We start from the raw sequence: 24428 nt of genomic DNA, 5'->3' as shown, positions 1-24428 counted from the left end.
AGAATGCATGGGCGGTTCATCTCTAGGGGATTATTGGTTTCCTTTAAAACCCCAAAAGTACTACATCGTTTATTAGCTGATCTTCAATAATAAACAAGATAGATTTTTTATACATTTTGTATTATTGTCTTCATGTTTCTTTGTTTTAAAGCATCAGAAACAAAGTAAGGATGTAGTTTTGTGTGTTTTTGTTTTGATGATCTGCTGTAATTATTGTTCAGACATCACATTGTGATCCAATGTGGAAGATATTCTTTGTTAAAGTCTAAATCTTCTTAAAACCACTTTTTTCTGCTGAATACATATATGATTAGGTATGAAGTAACGTAGTTTATTGATCCTTGTCCCCCCTTCACATTTTAGTCCAAGTATTTAAATTGAATGTTTTTAGTTGTAAAATGTCAGTGACTGCCCACTATGGGTTGAACGCTGCTATTATAATTGAATTTTGTTATTGGCTGAGACTAGACCAGTGATGTCTTTTTGGATCAGTGACATCACTACCCGTCACTGTTGGCCCCGCCCCTCCTACAAAAGATGGGAGGAGGGACTAGGTTTCCTCCTTTCACAGCTTTCAGGGAGTATTGATCGACAGCTCCATAGGGGAACTGTGCAGCGTTGTGGGGGCGGGGCTGCACAGTGACTAGGCGCATCCTAACTACTCTAGCAGCAACACCCATAATCAAGGCATTATTTAAATTTCTCCCTAGTAACAGGTCAGCAAAAACCTGGGGGTGTACTTACACGTTAAACAACATGGGCGGACATGTGCTCCTTAAATAAGTAGATGTGAGAGTTTTGAAGAATAACGGAGTGTGTGTCTCACCTCTCCACAGCGATGTCGTCTCGTAGTTTTTCCAGCGTGCTGCTCAGTGTAGCCCTCTCCTCTGCGTGTTTGGCTCTCAGTTCTTTCACTGCTACTCGTTGTCTCTCCTCCAGATGTTCCCTCTCCTCCTTCAAACTCTGCTGCTGCATCTTCTCGTCCTCCTCTCTCTCCGCCTGGAGCTTTTCCTTCTCTTCACTCACTCGTTCCTGGATCATTCCCTCGTAGTCTTCCTCTAGTTGCAGCCTTTCCATGTCCCACTGCTTTCTCAGCCTCCTCTCCCTCTGCTCAAACTGGGACCTCTCCTCCTCTAATCTCCTCAGCACCTCATCCTGGTGCTGCTGCTGAAGCTGAGCATGTTCACGCTCCCACTGCTCCCTCAGCTCCTTCTCCTTCTCCTCTTGTTCAAAGACCATCTTCAGCATCTCCTCCTCCAGTAGCCCCTGTAGGGCCTCCGTGTTCTGCTCATCCAGCTGTGTTTTCTCCTTCTGCCACTGCTCTGTGAGGCTCTTAACCAAGTCTCTATGCTCCACCTCAGACCTCATCTTCACCTCCTCTAGTTGCTGCTCGTGGCTTTCTTTCAACAGTTTCTTCTCTCTGGCCCAATCACCTGACAACCCTTGCTCCAGTTCAGCTCTTTCCTCTAGGAGTCTGTTTTCCAGCTGTTCTGCATACTCATCCTTGAGCCTCTGAACCTCAGCCAGATGTTTCCTCCTCAGCTCCACCATCATCTCTTCAGCCTCTGCCTGCTCACTCTCCAGGTTCTTCAGGTGCTCCTCCAGGTCTGCAGTGCAGGTGTGAGCCTCCAACAGCTGCTGCCGGAGACCTCCCAGCTCCTCAGCCTGGAGCTCCTGTGAGTGGCTCTTCATTCGCACCAGCTCCTGCTGCAAAGCCTGGATCTCCTGCTGGTGCTGGAGGATCAGAGAAGCCTTCTGGTCTTGATGAGTTGCCCTCTGCAGCTCCAGTGCCCGGTCAAATTCCATGATCTGTAGTGATTAGAAGAACACGAGGGGAATTATGGGATCTGTTAGGGTGACTATACGTCCAGGTTTCCGGGTTTCCCAGGGACCTTGAACGCATCTCAGGGGACATGTTAATTTAAAAGACTGTAATACTAATAATTGCTCTATCTGAGAAATTCCAGCAGTTTCTAAAAGCTAAGGAGTGGCTATTTAAAGTCAATCTGATGTCATTATCATTAAAGATGCTGCTTTGTTTTGAGGAAAAGAGAAAGAAGAGCAAAGTCTGAGAGAGAGAGAGAGATTAAAAGAGATCAAATGGATGGAGGTTCAGAGAGGGATAGGGTTAAGGCTGGGATACACTGTGCGATTTTTTCAATCGTTGCACTCAGCTCCAGCTCAAACTGTGCGACTCAGACGCAGAGCCCGAATGTCGCAGCTCACGATTCATATTCTCACACTGTACGGACCGACACTCTGACACGATCTGACTGCTCACACTGTACGTTCATACACGACACGTCGGGGTCTTGTTTCCGGAAATGCAACATACACATTAGAAGAAGAAGAACACTGAAGTGTCATCATTAAAACAGACGAAGAAGAAAAACCCGGAAGTGGAGAGACGCTCGCAAATCTCAGCAAAAAGAGCTTTAAAAAGAAAAGATGGCGACGTGATGGACCAGGAGCTGCTGGACAGACGTGGGAAGTACAGTCAGTCAATTTTACAGCGGTCCTACGGTGTTCCCGCATGCGCAGTGTGAGCGTTTAGGGTAAGCCGGTCCGTGGCACTGCTTCAACTGTGAGATACCCTCACTAGGAGCGACTGGATTCCAAACATGTTTGAAATCCTTACGACCTACGATTGCTGATCTGGAGCTGGTCGTGAGGTGTTAATCGCTTCTCGTGACCCCATGTATACTACACGATGCACGACACACGATCTTGAAGAGACTCGCACGATCCCACAAAATAGTCGCACGAGTCGAAAATCGGCTCAAAATGGGCCATAAATCGCACAGTGTAGGTCTACCTTTAGGAAACTTAGCCTATAGGAAGTTAAGGTAAGATCATTTACATTTCTGGATCAATAAAATCTTTTGCCACAGTTTAAACTGTGTGTGTATGGTTCACTTTCAGTTCTCCTTTGATGAACATGTGCAATTTAATGACAATATGTAACGCTTCTTTTATTTCTTCTTCTTTAAGTCCATGGGGAGTGGACACGCCCCTCCATGGACATGAACACCATGAGCTGAGCCTCCACAGTTTCCATCATCTGGTCTAGACCTCATGTGCTCCCGTCTCCATGACAACAGTCAGAATAAAGCTCAGAGTCAGCAAGGGACTATTAACAGAATGACTTTTAACAACTTGTTTATTTATTATATTCTATTTTGGCATTACATGGTAGATTCAAGAAAACTTCGAGAACTTTGAGTGTGCTGAGTTTGGCCCAAGTGTCTTCTTTTTGGGAAATCAAAATATGGTCACGACAGGATATGCTGAGTTTTAATCTCAACCATCATGTGCTGCACGTGATAAAATCCATCTCCTCCAGCTGGTCTGATCATGTTCCCACAGAACAGTACCTTAGTTTGCAGATGATTCCGACACTCGTCCACTTCCTGCTGGTGCTGCTCCTTCAGCTGCTCCAGCATCATCTCAGACTCCAGGCTCATGCTGAAAGGTCGCACATCCTCAGAGCCGAGACCTGGAAAAATGTCCAGGTTTGTGCTTCACAATATCTGATGTCTTTGAACAGCAGGATTACAATAAACTACTTCATCAATCAAAGCTAGACCTTAGTTTGGAGGGGATCTGGATCAATATACTGATTATAGATCAGTTTGAAAGAAAAAATAAATAAATAAAAAATTCTTATCATTGATGAAATTTATCAAATTTGACAATTTGGATTGTGTGTTTCATTGTGATATTTTGAAGAAATAGGGGAGTCCATACATTTGGATATAATGTATGTGTATCTGCATTTCCACATCTCTATCCTTATGACTTGTATTTATCCTATTTTATCAGATGTTTACAAATAGCGTGTGCTATACTGACTTTACTATCATATAAAATACAATCAACATAGTCATTATTGTCATGATTTTTCAAATTTCATTAGATTGTACATTGCGTAATGACAATAAAAATGATTCTATTCTTTTCTAAAATGGGATAAAAAAAAACACCAAAAAATGGTGGAAAAGGTGGTGAAATGGGATTTTAAAAACCATAGACATTGGTTAAAAGAAAAAAAGTGGTAAAAAGGGTTAAAAGTGTCCCTATTGGCTTAAAAACTGCAGAAAAAAGTAGGAGCAATTAGTTTAAACTGGCAAATAATGGGCCTGACAAATAAAAAATGTGGTTAAATGAGCAAAAATATAATCAAAAGAGGGTAAAAGTGACAATAATAAGTCAACTTATGCAACAATAGGTGGAAAAGTGGTGGAATGGGTTTATAAGTAACGAAAATGTCTTGAAAGTGGAAAAAAACTGTAGAAAAGGCCTTGAAATTTGATGGAAAGGTGGCAGAAATGGGAGTAATGTAGCAAAAAGGCATTAAAAGGAGAAAAAATATGGCAAGGAAAAGTGATGAAAATAGGTTAAAATATGCAAAGTTTGGTGTAAGTTGCAAAAAAGTTCCTTGAATGCATCTGGTGACCCCCTCCCAGTGTCTTGTGACCCCAAATGGGGTCCTAATCCCAAGGTTGAGAACCCCTGATCTAGAACATTGTGATGGTGGATTTACTGTATTTATCATTACCTGGGTCAGAATCCATGCCGGGACTCTTACTCTCCAGCTCTTCAGAAAGCGGTTTGTTGCAGGACTGATGGCTTCGATCCAAACTGTGAAAGTCCTGCAGCTCCGACTGCAGCTCATCAATGCGATCTTGTAGCTCCTACCACATATTTAAGCTTAATCAATTAATCAATGTTAACAAAAACACTGCCGTCACAACAACAGGTAGAGAAGCTGCAGTAGTTTAGTTTGTAGTTACCCTGCACTGAGCTTCGTAGCTGCAGCGGAGCTCCTTGATTCGCTCCTCCTGGAGAAAGAAGTCTGCACTTCCTTGGTCCAGGTCGCCATACTAAGAAATAAGAACAAATGGATAAGTTACACATGGCCCCCAAAGCAACTGCACAAAATGACAGAAAAATACACAAAATGACTCTGAAAACACACCAAAATGATTTCAAAAATATACAAAATGGCAACAAAAAACAAAATGGCAACAAAAACGCACCAAAAATAATTTAAAAACACAAAATGGTAACAAAAATCTACAAAACGGCAACAAAAACACAAAATGATTCCAAAACCACACACAATGGCAACCAATAGAAACAAAATTAGTCAGGAAACCCAAAACTGCAACAAAAACACAGCAAAATGATTTCAAAAACATACTAAAATGACCAGAACATTTTTGAAAAACACACCAATTATTTGTCATTTCCTGTATTAACGCTAAGACTGGTAATAGCCCATTCCCTGGTAAGCTCATTTTAAAGCAACTACAGGGACATTTTACATAGTAACAAAAAAGGGAATGAAAACTAAAGTGAGGCGAGCTGTAGGAACTATTAAAACGACAAAGGCAGCAGATGTATGTTAGCAGAGAACCTTCCTTCACCTTGTCCTTGGTCAGGTTGTCCAGATTTGTCTGGAGTTTGCTCATTTGATTCTGAGTCTCAACTAACTTCTCCGTACTGTCCAGTAACTCCGTCTCAAGGCGTCGGTTTTCCTGGAAAAAGATTCAACAACAGTTCAGTCCATTTTTCAATTACAACCCAGTTAAAGTGGTGGTGAGCTACATCTGTAGCCACAGCTGCCCTGGTGCATTCCGTTGGGACTCAATAACGGATACCTTCTCTTATATCTTCACATATATTCTGTATGTTCCAAGTTGCAACAATAAAAGCAGAGAAAGGAGATCTGTTGTTGGATGAGGATCATTTAACAGAAGCTTTAACCTTTAGTGAGATGGAGAGGTGCTCTCTGAGGAAAGACTCCTCCCCTCTGATCTTCTGTAGCTCCGCCTCCAGCTCGTCACGTTGCAGGCCTGCCTGCTGCTGGATCAGGTCCATCTCTGTCCTCAGCTCTGATCGCACTGCTGTTAACTTGTCTTTATGTTCCTGCTCCAGTTTCCTAATAAACCACGTCAAAAACAGGAAAAAAAGTAGCAATTAACATCAAACAAGTCCTTTCGTTCAATTCAGTGACAATTAGCCAAAAATGTTTTTGTACAAAAACAAAAATTCACAAGAAAAATCTCAATAAGCTGCAGTGCAGAATCCATTGCTATTTGATTTCTAAAGGGTCCACAGTCTGATTTTGGGCCGCCCCCAAAGTAAATGCACAAGAGATGCCAAAAACACAGAAAAACACACAATAAAATAGCTCCCACGGCCATGACGGGGCTTGTCGTGGGCGCGCTCGTCGGCAATGCACCGGCATCCATGGGGGTTCGCGGGCACCGCCCCCGGCCAGGTTTGCTGTCTGTCGCTAGGAACCAAAACCCCACCGTCACATCGTCCAGGAGTTATGGGTTCGTCCTCTAGGTCCCGCACTGGTCCCTCTCTACACGCACCTCCCTCCCCTCCGATGTCCACAACGTGAGGCGTGGGGGGAGAAGGTGGAGGAGAGGACCGCAGAGGGGTCATAATAATATAATATATGTTTGCAGCGCAATAGTGTTTAAATGTTGATGCACTGCAATGGTTTGTGGCTATTAAACCTATCTTGACTAATTGTTCTGATAACATGTAAATCATTTCATGGATGTCGTACCAATCTTGACATACTCCTTCTCACCCACTCTACACCGATTTGTAACTTCTGTCGAGTCCAACACCTTAAGTACATTGTTCATATAACTAGACTTCCTAACTCAGCCCTGCAAAAACTAATGCAACATAAGTCAAGGTTCCTGCCTCTGGTAGAGCCAATCCTTGGCACCCAAGCAGTGGAAGAGGAAAGTAGATGATGATGTTCTTTTTTCTGCTGCTGTTAAGCCCGTGTGTGTTTGAGGTAATAAATGCACGAGTCCTGTGTGCACGTTTTCTTCTGTTTTCAGTCACCACCTGGGATAGCGGGGGTCCCCAGTCTCTGTCACTGTTATTTTGGGGCTCAAGGGCTGAAAGGTTTGGGAACCCCTGGTCTATATTACAAAGGGTGACATTTACAACACAGCCAATCACTTGTTTGTGGCCCCGCCCCCTGTGATTTAACTAAGTTGTCCATCATCTCTGATCTAACTGTTACTGAATGTTGAAGCTATAAAAGGGGGAACAATAACACCAACTGTGAAGGCAACATTTCATCATGTATGGATGAGAAAAGCTTAAACTTTACTGATTGATTATCGTTAATATCTCAGATGAATGTTTAAACAATTGAATTTTTCTTATTTTGTTGATCGTTTCTGGCATTTTACTGTGTGAGAAGTTTAGGAACTGGTAAAAAACGAAGTCACCTGAGATGGAGATTGTTGCTGAGTTCGATTGCTGAGTGATGCTCATCCATCTCAGAGGCTAACTGTGTCTTTAGCCTCTCTGCTTTCTCCAGGTCTGATCGTAATTTGTCTTTCTCTCTGATTTCCCGCTCCATGCACTCTCTGATGAGTAGAAAACAACAACAATACCAGTGATGATGCATTAATGGTCTCTCCTGAGGATGACGTAACAGCATTAGGACCTGGGGGATGACTTAAACTCACCCGAGATGTCTAATTTCAGCTTTAAAGCTAACAAGAGCTGCTTGGTGGATCCCGTTCTTAGTAACCAGCAGCTCGCTTTCCAGAGCCATCGTGAGATCACTGAGACTCAGCTTTCCATCCAGATCAAAATTTAACGCCTGAGAAAAGTCAACGATCGAAAGAAGAAGTGTTCCTTAGCTTTGAGTTTACCTTGGAATCTATTTATTCATCCAATAAACCAGGGGTTCTCAACCTTAAGGGTCAGGACCCAATTTGGGGTCATGAAACACTGGGAAGGGGTCGCCAACTTCCTTCAAGAAACTTAGAATATTTTTTTTTTTTTACTTTACCCCATTTTTTATCACTTTTCCACCATTTTTCCACCTAATGTCACATATGTTGTGATCCATTATTGTCACTTTTAAGTTTAACCTAATATTTAAGCCAATATTGACAATTTGAACCCTTTTTCTGTCTGTTTGGCAACTTTTAACCAATTTCTGTGGTTTTTTAAATCCCATTTCACCACTTTTTCCACCATTTTTGGTCACTTTTAACTAATTTTATTTCTGATTAAAACAAGAATTTACATATTCATGATGACTATACACTATGGCCCAAATAATAATAAACTTCCTGGAAAACAGTAGATATTATTCAGATGAATAAATAAATCTGGTTATCACAAATTCATAGAACAATGGACCATCATTTTGCTGACTTTATGGATGGACCCCAAAAATCTCTCCCCTTTATAGATGGTCCTGTCTCCACATGACTGTTCTTCAATGTTCATGTCTGTGTTCAACCACCCTCAGCTACAGTGGGGGTCCCCGCTCTCTGGAACCTTTATTTTGAGGGGTCACGGGCTGAAAAGGTTGAGAACCCCTGCAATAAACAATGCTTGTTCTGATCTTTAGGGTGCCAGTCCATCACAGAGATAAAACACAGAAACATTCAGGTACATAATCAACCTCAAACAGATGTTTCTGGACCCAAACGGGTCAGACTGTACCTGCAGGACCTCAGTGCTGTTCTCTATTCCCTCCTCAGTCCAAGCATCCAGGACACACTCCACTGGGGTGTAACCAGTGCCATCATCCAGGGTGGAGAACAGCTGGATCCCCATAGTGCTGCTTAACGTCGTTCTGCGGCCGCCGTCATCAAAGGGCTGCAAAAAGTCAAAAGCATGGTGACTCTGACATTATACAAAACAGACAATGGCAAAGTTAGCCTCCACTGTTAGCATAAGTTCTTCTTTTTTGGTTATTGGCATGTTGAAACCAACTTCAATAGGTGCATATCGCCATCTACAGTAATGAAGAGTGTAAACTCCCATTCTGCCGTTTGTATAAGTTTGGATAACAAAAAGCACATTTTATTGCTACCACATTAATGCTAAACATGTAGCAGCTAGCACGGACACTCGGACAGTGCTAGCTGCTACATACTCTGAGCAAACGGTGTCTCCAATCCACACTGACACTCAGACAGGGTTCAGAACTAAAATGAATAAATCCATGAGTAACAAATGAACAAAGTCAGTGATAAATGATTGTAGTGACAGTCGACCACTCTCTGTGGTAGAGGATGTGGGCGGGGCTAGAAGCGCTGCTACAGATAGCATCGTCTGACCCAACTTATCAACTGTTATGTAGAAAAACTATTTCAAACTAAATGAATCATCTTCATCAGTTGCTCTGTTTATTTCATGATATCTACAGATATTCTAAATATTTTACACTGTTCAGTTTATACTTCTCTGGAAAGTTCTGGACTAAGTAATGTTTTTTATTTTATTACAAAAACATTTGTTTCTGAAAGTTTACAAAAAAATCCAGAAAAGCATGAATACAGCTTCGTTAAATGTAAGTTAGTGTTTTGTAATCAATGCAATCATAATATTGTTTATTCATATTACACATTAGGTTAGCACTCAGTGGTGGAAATAAACACATTTTTGTTGTTTAAGATAATTTATTGTTTTTTTTTGTTAATTCAGTCATAAACCAAAACTCATTTAAATTGTAAAAATGTTGCTTCTCGTGTCAAATATTGTTAGGTCGTTAATTAGGAGTAATTAATTACAAAGTCTCTAATTAATTAGATTTTTTTTTAAAAATCTAGTCCCACCACTAATATATACACTAAGCACGTGTTTCAAATTGTATCAAAATCTAGATTTTTCTAGAAATCTATGAGGCAATAAGAAGGTGGAGGACGAAATAAAAGATTTCAGGATATTTTCTCAAACCTTAACTCCTGTAGCACAAATAAGAAGCCTTTATAGAACCGTACTGTGATACACATACAAACCATAATCAGTGAACTCAGTAAAAACACCTCCAGTCTGTTTGCGTCACACCAGAGTTACTAACATGGAAACAGTGTTAAAGTGTCCTAAACTAGCAGCGTAGCGTAGCATACCTGTGTGGAGTGAAGGCGCTTCAGCTGCCTGTAGGGAGTGGAGGCTGACGGAGTCACAGGCTTGTTGTTGTTTATTGCCATGGAAACAAACTCCTGAACGTTTGTCATTGTGTCAGCATCCAGGGCCAAGAGCACGTCTCCAGATATCTGAAACATTTCAAGCATACAGTGAACTTCAAGGCTGGAATACTTTAGCTTGAGGGCCACAAGTCTGGGGTCCATGTGTGGAAATAACCAACTAATGTAACTACTAGGAAAGAAAAGAATCATGGCTGAGTTTTATCTCATTACATCAGAGGAGTTAACGGCCTTAATACACAGAACAACAACTTTTATCACAGCGGGGCCACAAAAATGTGATGATCTGATTTGAGGGGACACATTAACACAGGAAAAAACAAAGACTTAAGTCCAGTTCATTCAGTTCTAGTGTATTTTAATCATTTTGTGTATTTTTGTTTTGGTTTTGTGTGGTTTTTTTGGAGGGGTTCTTTTTATCTGCATTACTTTTGCATTTTTTAGTCATCTTGTCAAGCTTTTTGATTCAATTTGAATTGTTTTGTTATCATTTGTGTGTTTTTCTGTAATTTTGTAATTGTTTTTTGAGTCAATTTGTGTGTTTTTGTTGCGTTTTGTTTCGTGTTTTTCTATTTTTCTGTGTTACTTTTGTATTTTTTTAATCATGTAGTCAAGCTTTTTTAATGTGTTTTGTGTTCTGTTTTGTGGTTTTGTATTTTTCTGTGTTACTTTTGTATTTTTTAGTCATCTAGTCAAGCTTTTTGATTCCATTTGAGTAGTTCTGTCATCATTGGGTGTTTTTCTGTGATTTTGCACATTTGTTTAGGGTCAATTTGTGCATTGGTGGAGTCATTTTTGTGCATTCACTTGCACATGGAGGGCCATAGATTGAACATGTGTAGCCTAATAGAAACAGATGAGTGACATCAAACACATCAGTAAAGATAATTAAAGAGAATTCAAAGTCATTGGGTGTTTCCAAACTAACCTCCAGTCCCACGTGCTCACAGAGAGCAATGAGCTGACTGTGCCATGCACATCCACCCCATGATACGTCCAACTCATCACAGGCTTCACGGAGCCTCTCCTCTACCTGGGCCGACAGAGCGATGATGGACCCTCGAGGCGTGTTGGTCTCGTCCGGGTTCCACAGCTGCATCTGGCCTGTGCACGGAATGACATGATGGCTTTTAGCCTTGGACTAATAATGTCTCTTCAGGAAACGTGAGCTCGTGGGAAAAGTGACGCACCTTCAGCCTCGTATTCCTCTGTGGTTTCGTGAGCATTCCAGCGCTGTCAGAGAGGTCACAAAAAGTACAACAGAATTAATGCCATTCTTTGCAAACTATGCTGCCAGACCTTGTCTTCTGTACAATCCTTTTCTAACTTCATCATTTGTCTAAATTGTGTGTACAAGTCTTTTTTTTATGGATCTAATGTTCCTGGTTTTTACCCATCTCAAGAAATAAAGAACACAGTTCCTCTCATCATAGCATGTGTTGGTGACTGAGATAGTCATAAACAAAAGTATTGGCACCCCTAGAATTTTTCCAGAAAATAAACAATTTCTCTCAGAAATAACTGAAAGTCCAAATATTTTGGTGTAAACATGTTTATTTCCTTTATGTGCATTGAAAATACACAAAAAATCAGAAGAAAAAGCCAAACTTTACATAATTTTATACAAACTTAAAGGCTTCAGGTGTGATTTCTATATTACCATCACCTGTCACTACCACAGGTGAATTTAAAGGGGACATATCATGGTTTTAAATCCTTCCTTTTTACATATAAATCATACAGTTATGGTCTATATAAAGTGGAACTGCAATGCTTGGGTCTGAATTCCTCATTATTATAGCTCCACCCCTTTTCTACCCCTTTTCTGATGTGCTTCTGAGAGCAACTCGTTTTGGTGCGGTCTCTTTAAATGCAAATGAGACACTCCATACCCCGCCCCCTCTTCAGGTGACACTCGGTTTAACTCCACCCTGCTCGGCCATTTTTGTAGTTTGATAGAAGAGATACGGCTATGTAGCGGCGCATAAACTTTTTATTCAGAGGTTATTTACAAAATGTCAACAACGTTAGACTTGTCCATCCAGCCTTACATGTTCCAGCCAGAGTCTGACCCAGCGGAGCGAGATGAAAATGAAGATGATGAACCTGCAGAACCCTAACAAGTGAGCTAACACAAGCACCGAGCTAACGCTAGCGCCAAGCTAACATCACGAAATGCATTTTAATACAGTCTTTTCAAAGACAAAAACGGCAAAATGAAATGACTAATGAAAACTTTAGACTTAAATTAAATCACGTAGGTCATATCATCAAGAATCTAAAATGAGCACACAGCGCTAACATATGAAGACGGTGCAACTGCTAATGCTAACAAAACAATGACAGGGACGTCTTATCACACTTTTTAGCATTATTTACAGCTTACCGAAGTGCTCTGTTCGTCGTCTCCAAAGATAGAAGGAATTGAACCCTCAATCAGACAAAGTCTTTCGGCAAATCCTTCTTTATACTGGCGAAGCGGTCATCCTTGAAGTGCTTCGCGCACACAAAAATGACCTTACCCACAGATGTGGTACATTTCTGTGAAAAATAAAACTCAACCAGACACTTTGAAAAGGTTCTGATGCTGGGAGACGGTGTAATGAAGCGTGTGGGTTACTACATCCAACAACCCAACATTTTGACTTATCCTCTCTTAACTTCAGCATCCTTGAGCTTGGACTACAAAATAAAAGCGAGAAATAAAAATGGCGGATTGCTCGAAGTGTTGGACCTGGAGTTGATGTACTAATTTGGCAGTTCCGCTGCAAATACTGTGATGTAATAGTTCAAAAAACGTAATAGAGAATAGAAAAATCGAAACAGATTGAAAAATATGAGCAAAACAGAATATGAAGATATCTACGGAGCACCTGAAGAGACTAATTTGATTTTTTCTGTACTTCTAAGCACTCTAAATATACAACAAAATGCATTTAAGGGCTAAAAAAGTGGAGTTAGCATGATATGTCCCCTTTAAACTGCATCACATGCTTGAAATAAAAAAAAAATTTGAACCCAGTTTTTTCTTTTTTGTGTTTTTTGTTAAATGCACAAAAAGGACATAAACGCGTGTATACCAAAACCAACTGTTTCTGAGAAAAATTGTGTAATTTCTGGAACAAATTCCAGGGGTGCCAATACTTTTGTCCATGACAGTATATTACATATTTCACTCATTTATTAATTTACTTTTACAATAAGTTAAAGTAGTAACACTCTTCTTTGAGAACAATCAGCCCAACTCTTCTCTCTCCCATATTTTGAGCCAAAATGTTTTTAAATTAGTCAAAGTCGTAAGCAAACGGTGGAGTGTGCAGACGTGGCAGAAATAAAACACACAAGGAAGCTTTTATGACGGCCCGGGTCTTGAAAGAGGCTCGTGGGGGGAAATGCCTTTTCACAATTAAGCATTTAAAAACACACACGCACTAACAACATGCAGGATCTTTGTAGTAAGCTGATTAGAAACAGTATGTAAATCTACCAGGACCACACATACAGAGCATTTTTCTGAGATTGGAAATGTAAACACAATGCTGGACTGTTCATATGGCACATGTTCCAGAAATTCCTTCATAAGCAGCACAATTAAAGATGAAAAATCAGGAAAACAAGATCTTCCCTGTTGGAGTTTTGCTTTAACAATACTGTCAAAAAAAATGTGTCCAACATCAAAAACAAGCTATCTACAGTGTCTTAGGCAAGGAAAAAGCATTTGTATATTGTGTTACCTACACAAGGCAATTCAATGTGCTTTACATGATTAAAAAGCGCAACAAAAAACATTCAACAGCTTAAAAATCAATAACAATATTAAAATCAGCAGCAAAAACATTTAAAATCAACACACGTGACCCAAAATCTCCCTCTCAATCATACGCAGTAGAGAAATAGATTCTTTGCAGCATAACAACTAAACGCTCCACTATCTGACCTGTGTCCATAGATCTGAGAGACCTGCTGGGTTGATACCTGACTAACATCTCACTGATGTATTCTGGACCAAACCCATTCACACATTTATACACCAGCAGCAGCAGAACTTTGAAGTCTGCTGAATGTAAGATCTGAGTCAATCAGAGCACCAAGGTTTTTGACTTGGTCTTTAGCTTTTAAAGATGAAACTGAAGATAATTGCTGACAGCAGTCCTCTTTTACTTGTTACCAAAGACAATCACCTTCATCTTGTCATGATTTAGTTGAAGGAAGTTTTCACTCATCCAGCAGTTTACTTTTTCTAAGCAGTCACACAACACCTCTATGGGACCATAGTCATCTGGGTTCAGTGATAGATATAGTTGTGCGTCATCTGCGTAGCTCTGATAATCAACCTTACAGTTCTGTAAAATGTGTACTAAAGGAAGCATATAAAGGCTAAACAGAAAAGGTCCAAGAACAGAGCCCTGAGGAACCCCACGAGACATTGGTAATCGATCAGATTCAAAGTTCCCTTTCAGTCGATTCACTCGGTACAACACATATAGTATGGGATATCACGCCCCCGCGTGGCCTACTGAAGAAAACCTCTAATCACGCCTTGAAGGCAGATGATCTGTGATGACGTAAATGAGGCTCAGCCTCATAAATACGCTGTCATCACAGTCATCCTTCAGTTCTTAAGCTCTTCACCTCGCTAAGAACACCTCTACCGAGTGGAGCTAACAAGCTGCTGCTAGTTAGCTCTCTCTGCCTTGGCTACTGCCTCCTTAGAATTAGTTTAACTGCTCCTGTTGGTGTTAGCAGCTACTGCTGCTGCCCGCGGAGCGCTAATTCTATTAACAAGCTTCGGTGTATCAAAATGAGCACGAAGGCTAAAGCAAGGAAGAAGTCTTCTGTTCGCCCCTGTCCTCAGGGGTGCGGCTTCTCCTTACACGATAAGGACCAGCACGAAGCATGTCCCGTCTGCCTGGGAATAGTCCACGCCAGGAGAGCGTTGACACTGCCCGAGTCCTGTGCGTTTTGTCGCCAGCTTCGGCGTTCAACCTTGGAAAGGCGGGTCGCTTTCGTGGAGAAGGTTCTGGGAAAAGCTGCGGTCGCACGGCATGACCCTCTCCTATCCGAGTCTAGGGACCCGGCTTCGTCCGAGTCTGATGATGAGGAACCTGTGGTCGAAGTCCCCGCTACTAGCTGGGCTGACCACATGGAGTACGTGCACGGCCGAGGTCGAGCCGGAGTTCTCTGAGGGCTCAAACCTGCCTCTGGTAGGACTAGAAGCCGACCGTGAGGACGATAAGCGTTGTCGCCTGGAGAATGTGCCGCCGCTACTGCGCCGGTTAACCAGGACGACACATCTTTCTACTCTCTGTGCCGCCGTGCAGCTGAGAGACTGGAAGTGGAGTGGCCCTCTCCTCCCCCGGTTCAAAAACCGTAACGGTTTGCGGGATTTTTTCTCCCTCCCGAGCCTAGGGTGGTTAAGAATAGCCTGCCCATGTTCCCGGATTTTATCTCGGAGTTGACATCAACATGGAACAAACCACTGTCTACCCGCGTCACGGTGCCCGGCTATGGACAGTTTTTGGATTTGGATGGAGCGGAAAAGGCTGGCTTAGTCAACCCTCCACCTATGGAGCCTTCTCTGGCTGCGTATCTGGTGCCTTCTCACAACCATGGCGCGAGCAGCCCCACATTGCTTCCTTCCAAGCACTGTAGATTTCCTCCTCGCAGCTGGATAAAATCTACAGAGCGCAGGCCGGCACCGCTCGTGCACTGAGCTCTGTCACCATGCTGCAGACCTATCAGGCTATGCGGCTGGCTGAGCTCAGTTTGCTGCTTCCCCCCCCCGACAGCTCTCTGGCTCCTCTTCTTAACGAGGTGTGGGTCACCACGGATTATATCCTCCGGGTGTCCCGCTGTGCAGCGCTCTCCCTCGGCAGAGGAATGGCGTCTACCGTGGCGTCTACCCTGCTGTCCCTATTTTGTTGCCGCCGAAAAGGAGCCAGCCAAGTTCTGTTCAGGGGCCCATTCCCAAAAGGCATTGTTCTCTCCTAACACAGTCTCTCAAGCACAAACCCCCCATGCACACAAATGCACATCTGTTACCTCTGTTTATAAACCCCAGTTTGGGGGTGTTGAATGTTTCTCAGGTAACTGTAAAGTTTTGCAATGTTCGTCACTTTCTCGGTGCCCCTTTAAAGGTTCACTCTGTGCCTACTGCAAATATGCCCATGTGGCACTCAATAAAAAGTGCATTTTGTATAAAAAAAACAAAGAAAAACAAAACAAGCTCCAACTCATATAAACCTGGTCGGTCAGGTGAGGCTGCTACCCCCCAGCACGCTAGAGGGCAGCAGCACTCCACCCACAGTGCTACAGGTCAGTCCGCTCGCTGTCCACCTTCCCAGGTGGCGCGCATGCGCACTCACCCCTTGGGTAGAGAGGACCGTTGCGATGGGCTACCGGTTACAGTTCCAGATCAGACCTTCACGCTTCACTTCTGTAATAAACACAGCGGTAAAGAAAGAGGCTGCAGCGGTAATGAGGGAGGAAATACACACGCTTTTGAGCAAGAAAGCGGTGAGAGTGGTGCCCGCTTCGGAGATGAAAAGAGGTTAGTACAGCCGTTATTTCATTATTCCGAAGAAAGGGGGGGGACTCCGTCCTATATTAGACCTGCGAGTGTTGAACAGGTATCTGCGGACGTACAGGTTCAAGATGCTAACACTCAGACAGCTACTGAGCACTATCAATCCGGGGGATTGGTTCACAACTATAGATCTCACGGACGCTTATTTTCATGTGGCAATACACCCGGACCACAGGCAGTTTCTAAGGTTTGCATTCGAAGGTGTAGCCTACGAATACCTTGTGCTTCCGTTCGGCGGCGTTAGCTCCTATGCGGGAGAAAGGCGTGCGTGTCTTAGCCTATCTGGACGACTGGGCTCTGTTAGCGGGTTCGAGAGAGCAGTCAGCAGCAGATCTGTCTCTTGTTCTGTCCCATATCCGAGCTCTGGGCTTTTCAGTGAACATGAAAAAGAGCTCGCTGACCCCGAGTCAGCAGTTTTCTTTCTTCGGTCTGGAGATATGCTCTTTAACCGGCCGAGCGCGTCTGTCGGAGGGCAGGGTGGCTGCCTCGCTCATTTTCAACTGGGACGCAAACTACGTTTCCAATTGGTCCTGCAGCTTTTGGGCATGATGACGTCTATGATTGCTGTAGTGCCGCTCGGACTGTTAAAGATGCGCGCTTTTCAGCGCTGGTCTCGCTCACACCGGCTGTGTCCACAGCGTCACCTCCAGCGGATGTTGATAATAACTCTGTCTTGTATGATGGCTCTCCACCCTTGGAGGGATCCCGGGTTACTAAGCCAGGGCTCCCCGGTAGGGAGGGTGTGCTTTCGCAAAGTGGTGACCACAGATGCCTCCCTGATGGGATGGGGGGCTCTGTGCAACGGAGCAGCAGTGAGAGGACTCTGGACCTCAGTACAGAGCAGGCTTCACATAAATTATCTGGAGCTGCTGGCAGCTTTCTTGGCCCTGAAGTATTTTTGCTCTGTGCTATCAGACCAACATGTTCTGATCAGGACGGACAACACTACAGTGGTCTTGTACATAAACAGGCAAGGGGGTACACGATCACTTCCCCTGCTAAAACTGACTCACTCTCTGTTGATGTGGGGCAGTGTTCATTTTCTGTCTCTGAGAGCCACTCATGTTCCAGGACGCCTGAACCTGGGTGCAGACCTTCTCTCCAGAGGGGGTCCCCTTGTGAGAGAGTGGAGATTACACCCTTTGGTAGTGGCTCAGATATGGGTTCGATTTGGCAGGGCGGAGGTGGACCTCTTTGCTTCCAGGGCAAACGCCCACTGCCCCCTGTTCTTTTCCATAACAGACCACAATGCACCTCTGGGGATGGATGCGCTAGCGCACCCATGGCCCAACATGCTCCTGTATGCGTTTCCCCCAGTAGAAATGATACTGCCTGTGTTGGAGAGAGTGCGTCGTCAGGGTCTGTCCCTGATTCTGGTGGCCCCTCGGTGGCCTGCGAAATCATGGTATGCCGAGATAATCAATCTACTGGCAGCGGAGCCGTGGCAGCTTCCTCTACGCAGGGACCTCCTTTCGCAGGCAGGTGGAGAAGTGGTTCATCCACGTCCGGAATTGTGGCAACTACATGCCTACCTGTTGAACGGTCAAATTTAATGGCTCAGGGTCTGCCCCCAAGTGTGGTGGCAACGATCCAGAGTGCTAGGGCATCATCCACTCGTGGCTTATATGCTTATAAATGGCGAGCATTCGAGCAATGGTGTCAGGACCGAGTGTTCAATTGTGGAGGTTTTGACTTTTCTTCAGGAATTGTTGGATAAAGGTCTGTCCTTTTCCACTATTAAGGTTTATTTGGCGGCTATATCTGCCTGCCATGTTGTTTCAATGGAGTGACGCCAGGTGCGCATCCGCTGGCCATGTGTTTTTTAACGGGAATTCGCCGGCTGAGGCCTGTGGTGAAATCCATCATCCCCTCATGGGATTTAACTGTAGTGCTGGATGCTCTCTGTGGCCCCCTTTTTGAGCCTATGGAGTCAGCAGATATGAAATTTCTGTCATACAAGACTGCACTACTTCTCGCTTTGACCTCCGCTAAGCGAGTGGGCGATCTTCATGCTTTATCAGTGCATCCTTCTTGTGCCCAGTTCACTTCAGATGGTTCTAAGGTCACATTACGCCCAAACATGGCATATGTGACTAAGATCATCCCTTCAGCTCATAGCTCCATGATTTTTGAGCTAATGAGTTTTTGCCCTCCTCCTTTTGCATCTGAGGAGCAAAGGAGGTTACATTCCTTGTGTCCTGTACGTGCTCTACGTGAATACATAGACCGCACTAGGAGTGTGCGTTTATGTGACCAGCTGTTTGTGTGTTTTGCTAATCCAGCAAAGGGTAAAGCCCTGTCTAAACAGCGGCTTTCTCACTGGATTGTGGAGGCTATCTCCCTGGCCTACAACAGCAAGGGTCTTCAGTTACCTCAGGGTGTGAGAGCACATTCGACCAGGGGCGTATGTACATTGTGGGCTTTGTTTAGGGGGTATCTTTGAGTGACATCTGTCGTGCTGCCAGTTGGTCATCACCACACACTTTTGTTCGGTTTTACCATCTGGATGTAACGGCCCCTTTGGTGGCCCATTCGGTTCTTTCCACTGGGTCTAGCATGCACTAGAGGTGCTGGAGGTTAGCTTCCGTTTCATAGCTGCTCTGCGGGGCATGTATATATGTCCCATACTATATGTGTTGTACCGAGTGAATCGACTGAAAGGGAACGAAATGTTATGTCTATAACTTCTGTTCCCTGAAGGAGAGGAACGAGGTACAACACTTCTTTGCCCCGCTACACAGATGGGCTCGGTGAAGAGTGGCTACTGAACTGAAGGATGACTGTGATGACAGCGTATTTATGAGGCAGGCGGAGCCTCATTTACGTCATCACAGATCATCTGCCTTCAAGGCGTGATTAGAGGTTTTCTTCAGTAGGCCACGCAGGGGCGTGATATCCCATACTATGTGTTGTACCTCGTTCCTCTCCTTCAGGGAACAGAAGTTATAGACATAACATTTCGTTTCCAATGCTTAAAAAATAACTTTGCTCCTCCAGCTACAACTTAAAACCATTGCCGTACTTTTCTATTTAGTCCAACCCACGTTTGCAATCTGTGCAACAAAATGTTATGCCTCGTGTCTCCTATTGTTTGGGAGGGAGTCTCGAGGAGGAGCAGATGGCATTCTGCATTCAGGAGCATCGGCATGCGGGGGGGGGGGCGGGGGCAGTGCTCATTGTTCCCCTGTCACAGTCCTGCATCCTCCGCGCCTCCTTCACGTGCTCAGCCTGAGCCCATCTGCTGAGGCTGGACATTAGAGCATTGTTGCCACACCGAGACACACTTCAGACACACAATACACTGAATATTAACACAACCAGCTGAGCCCCAGGCAGACTGACCATCTTTAAATAGTGACTGAACCAGTGAATGGGATTGACACGGAAATGGCTCAGATGTTGCGAAAGCAAATTCACATATAAAGATCAGTAAACCTCACAGTTACTATATTTTCAAGAAGGTATAGACAAAGCTTTTAGCATCTAACCCAGGGCTGTCAAACACATTTTAGTTCAGGGGACAAATACGAAGCAGTTTATCTAAGTGCACCACAGATTTTAGGCGAGGGAAAAAAGAAAAAAGCTCAATTTCAACATTACTACACATGAAAAAATAATTCAACAAATATGTTAAGTAACTGAACTTTTACCATCTGATCCTGACAAATTGTAAATAACTAGTGCAAAATGATAAATATATAAAAAGATTTATTGACCTTACATCATGTCTCATTCACAGGTCAACACACCAGATTGAATAAAAACTAAACAGCTCAAATCATTTATTAAAAAGTTAAATGAAAAACTATCCAGACAAAGTTTAAAGTACATATTTATCATTCAATAAACTACAGTAAATATGTGCACATTAAAAAAACACATTTAAAGTAGTAGGTTTTTTTTGTTTTAAAAAAAGCTTGCACTACAGTTACCCTCAAAATCTCAAAACTTTAAAAACTTCTTTCAATGAAGAGCTTTTAGTCTTGGATATTTTTTCAAACTTCCAGATAATCCTTTATGTAAAGTTTGAATTGTGCTTTTTTCTTAAATCACTTAAAATGAATTATTCTTACCAGCGACTCTTGTTGAATCTTTCTTGAAGATAGTTTAATTAATTTAGTTGAATTCAGTAATGTTGTGAATATTAAGATTTATTGTATTATTGGGGAAATGTTTAAAGAGAATGACTGTTTTCCTTCAGTTGTAGCCGCCAGATACATTTTTGACCAGCAGAGGGCGCTGGTAACGCAGTGTTCAGTTGGGATGCAGCTATTCTGCACAGTGAAGAAGAGATGCTATGTGCTAGGAGACAGAGCTAATAGAAAAACCTGACTTTTACAGATATTCACGCAATATTGAAGATATTATTTCGGTGCTAAAGGGGTAAGGAATCATTTATGAACATGTTTAAGAGTAGAAGGCGATTTGCAGCCTATGTTTCTGGACATCCCTGGATGCATATATGACTTTACGTGTTGACTGAAATGTGTAAATGTTTTCTTTCCAAAACACTTGGCTCACATTAATATGATTTCTACAGAAACGTGAGGCTGGCACAGATAGAAATCTTCCATGATGACTCAACCAAAGACCTTCTAACATGTGTAGAGAGAGTTATGCAATGAACTCAGCCTTGTGCACCCTGAGGTGAAGTGTCTGTATGTTACATTGTAGGACCAGGCCTGATAAGCTGATTACAGCAGCTAAGAATAACACTTCCACTCTTTGGCAGCACAGACTTGGTGCGTGTGCGTTCAGGAGGTGATAAAGATGGAATCCAACGTCACACCCGTACCTCACGCTTCCTGGGAACAGCCGAGTCATAGTTGTCCTCCAAAGCCTCATCTTCTGTGTTCACGCTGGAAACTTGGAATAAGTTGGTCACAGGCTCGATGAACTCCGGTGTGGAGCGGCGGCCGTAACGTTTACTGCCCTTCACAAACTTTGGTCGGATCACGGGAGAATCTGCAAAATTAGTTTACAAAGTCAAGACTGGAAAGGTTCAATGACTGATGGCCCTTTAATGGGACCCCAATTCGGGTGGTGAGACAGATGCCAGGTTGCCAGATGCCTTCAAGGAACTAAGAATATTATTTTAACTATTTGAGGCCATTTTTGCTTATTTTTACCTTTTTTATGCAACTACACCAAACTTACCACATTTTAGCCTATTTTCATCATCTATTCTTGTCATATTTTTGCCCCTTTTAATGCATTTTTGCTACATTACTCCCATTGCTGCCACTTCTCCATTAAATTTCAACGATTATTGTCACTTTTAACCTCTTTTCACCTTTTCCACTATTTTCTCATTATTTGCCAGTTTAAACTAATCATTCCTACTGTTTTCTGCCACTTTCAAGCCAATATTGACACTTTGAACCCCTTTTTTTTTTACCACTTTTTCTGTCTGTTTTTGGTCACTCTAATTTTTTAACTTTCAACCAATTTCTGTGGTTTTTAAAATCCCATTTCACCACCTTTTCCACAATTTTTGGTCACTTTTTACCCATTGTGATTCTCATCAAAATGAGGAAGATGACAGATGACAATATACCCAAGAGTAAATAATAATAAACTTCCTGGATAACAGTGGATATTATTCAGATAAATAAACAAATGTGGTTATCACAGATTCTGTGAAAAGTTGAGAACCACTGCTTTATAGCACACCTCCTCCCATTTGTTTCAATAAATCAAACATCAAACTAGAGGCAGATGCAAACATCCGAGGAACTGTTTAGACTCACTAAGACGCACATAATGACAGTGCACTTATGAGGTCATTGATTGATCATCTCTTTCAGTTTCCGTTAACCAACATTTCTTTAATCACGACAGGGCAGACAGTCAGCTGATTGGCTTCATGTGTATGTAGACCAACAGTCGGCCCAGAATGGATAAGTGAATCATAGAAAATGACAACAAAAAAACTCAAAATTCTCTATAAAAAAAACACCCAAAAACAACAGATACATTTACAAAATGACAACAAAAATACACAGAATCTCAATAACAAATACAGAAAAATATACAAAAGGACAACAAAACTACACAAAAACACCAAAAGATATATAAAATGAAGAGTAACTAAATCCCAAACCAACTTTTTTCTCCTGAATACATATGTATTTGGGTATTAAGTAGTGCTGTTGATTGATCCTAGTCAACTTTTAACATTTTAGTAAAAATATTTTTAATTTTGTGTATTTAGTTGTAAAATGTCAGTGACTGTCCTCTAAGGGTTGAACACTGGCTAACACAACTGAATGTTGCTAATGGCTGAGACGGATTATCGCGACCATCGCGCATCACCAATTGTCACTGTTGGCCCCACCCCTCCTATAAAAGCTAGGAGGATTGAGGATGGTTTCCTCCAATCACAGCCCATTAATTGACAGCCCTAATGCAGAACTCCGTGCATTTCTGCGGAATGTTTTTGACTTGTGCTTCTATAAAGATCAGATTCTGGTCTAATCAGAGGGTTCATCAAGCTAGGTGTGTACATACAGACGCATAGTGTGCGTATCCCTGTCTGTCTGTGTGTGTGTGTGTGTGTGTGTGTGTGTGTGTGTGTGTGTGTGTAGATGGTGCTCTGTCACTGCCAGCACTGTGCGCTGTGAGTGGGCGTGTCTTAGTGCATCTGGAGTAATGCCCATAATCAAGGCATTTTTTAAATTTCCTACCTAGTAGCAGCTCAGCAAAAAGCAGGGGTTTAGTTACTCTTTAAAGGGTGATATCATGTTTTTGTCAGGCACATAGTACCATTATATAGCATACTCAAACAACTATGCTACTCAAATTTGGGGGAAAATGCAGCAAATATGAAAACAATACTTAAAAGAAATATCCCTCTCTAGCTTTGATTTCACCTCTGTCTCTTTAAGAAACTTGAAGCTTGTCTGATGCTCCCATGAACACGCCCCCTTCAGTACTCATACAAAATGCATGAATGTTTACTTCTGTTTTTCTGTGCACTGTATTTGGCTACTTTCTACATTTTTGAATGGTTATGAAAGTGAGGAATGCTGAAGTACAGTCGGAGAATAAGACACAGACATAGACAGACAGACAGGTTCTGAAGTACGAGTTCTCTTTACGAGTAGGAATCACATTGTTTTTTAGTGTCACTTCCAAAGATAAACTCCAACCATTGTTGACAAATTGTTTCATCCAAAAGAGGGCTGTTTTCTTCACATCCAAAAATCAATGTTCTCGCTGAAGACATTTTTAAAAACTAAAGGCAGGTAGCTACTACAATGAGCAAAGTAAACCGATCGACACACAGCTATCTTTCAGCTGTTTGCTGTGACTGCAGCTGTTTTGACGGAGCTGGAAGCGGGGGAGGGTGTGAGTTTTATTTACATTTTAATTTTTTTATTTTAATGAGTACAGAAAACAAAAACCAGGGGTTTCTTAGAAAAGTATTTAAAATAAGTAAATTAAAAGCTAAATCTGCAGAGGCAGGTGCTGTAGGCTGAACTAAGGAAGAGAACATAAGAGGGAGGAGGGGCCTCATCCCCAATGTGGAGCCTCGTCCCCTCGAGCATAACAGCTGGAAAATGGCTGCTAGCAGGAGATTTAAAGATTTCTCAAAAATACGTGAATCAATCTGAGAAATACTGGAGTTATGTTTTTCAGGAGGGAATGACAACATGATATAAAGCTTGATAAGGTGATTTTACATTTTTAAACAACAAAACGGCAGCGCTGTTGAGCGATGGTGCCCCTTAAGCTCCATTTTCAACAACGTAGGGGGGATTTTCTGTTGTTTTTCCTCTTTTTAATAAGTACCATCGTAATTTCCCCTATATGCCGTGAAAAATTCCGTGTGAGAACCCTAA

General features: G+C 42.5%; 1 protein-coding gene across 5 annotated transcripts in view; it reads right to left on the bottom strand.

The window, feature by feature from the left end:
* The window catches only part of nin (ninein (GSK3B interacting protein)), a 60580-nt gene that overhangs the window by 23035 nt on the left and 13117 nt on the right, over window positions 1–24428 (bottom strand). For all 5 annotated transcript variants that reach the window (XM_028437809.1, XM_028437810.1, XM_028437811.1 and 2 more), the window contains exons 4-16: window positions 21380–21549; window positions 11189–11231; window positions 10927–11102; window positions 9921–10067; window positions 8509–8664; window positions 7515–7651; window positions 7272–7412; window positions 5770–5944; window positions 5430–5540; window positions 4794–4883; window positions 4559–4694; window positions 3375–3496; window positions 827–1809 (exon numbers count right to left, since the gene is read on the bottom strand). In XM_028437809.1, coding sequence (XP_028293610.1) covers window positions 827–1809; window positions 3375–3496; window positions 4559–4694; window positions 4794–4883; window positions 5430–5540; window positions 5770–5944; window positions 7272–7412; window positions 7515–7651; window positions 8509–8664; window positions 9921–10067; window positions 10927–11102; window positions 11189–11231; window positions 21380–21549 — 2587 coding nt within the window. The remainder of the gene's footprint in view (window positions 1–826; window positions 1810–3374; window positions 3497–4558; window positions 4695–4793; window positions 4884–5429; window positions 5541–5769; window positions 5945–7271; window positions 7413–7514; window positions 7652–8508; window positions 8665–9920; window positions 10068–10926; window positions 11103–11188; window positions 11232–21379; window positions 21550–24428) is intronic.

Source organism: Gouania willdenowi, chromosome 22 (assembly GCF_900634775.1).
Source record: "Gouania willdenowi chromosome 22, fGouWil2.1, whole genome shotgun sequence".
Classification (NCBI taxonomy): Eukaryota; Metazoa; Chordata; class Actinopteri; order Blenniiformes; family Gobiesocidae; genus Gouania; species Gouania willdenowi.
Note: the sequence above shows the minus strand (reverse complement) of the source record. Positions and strands in the feature narration are given on the sequence as shown.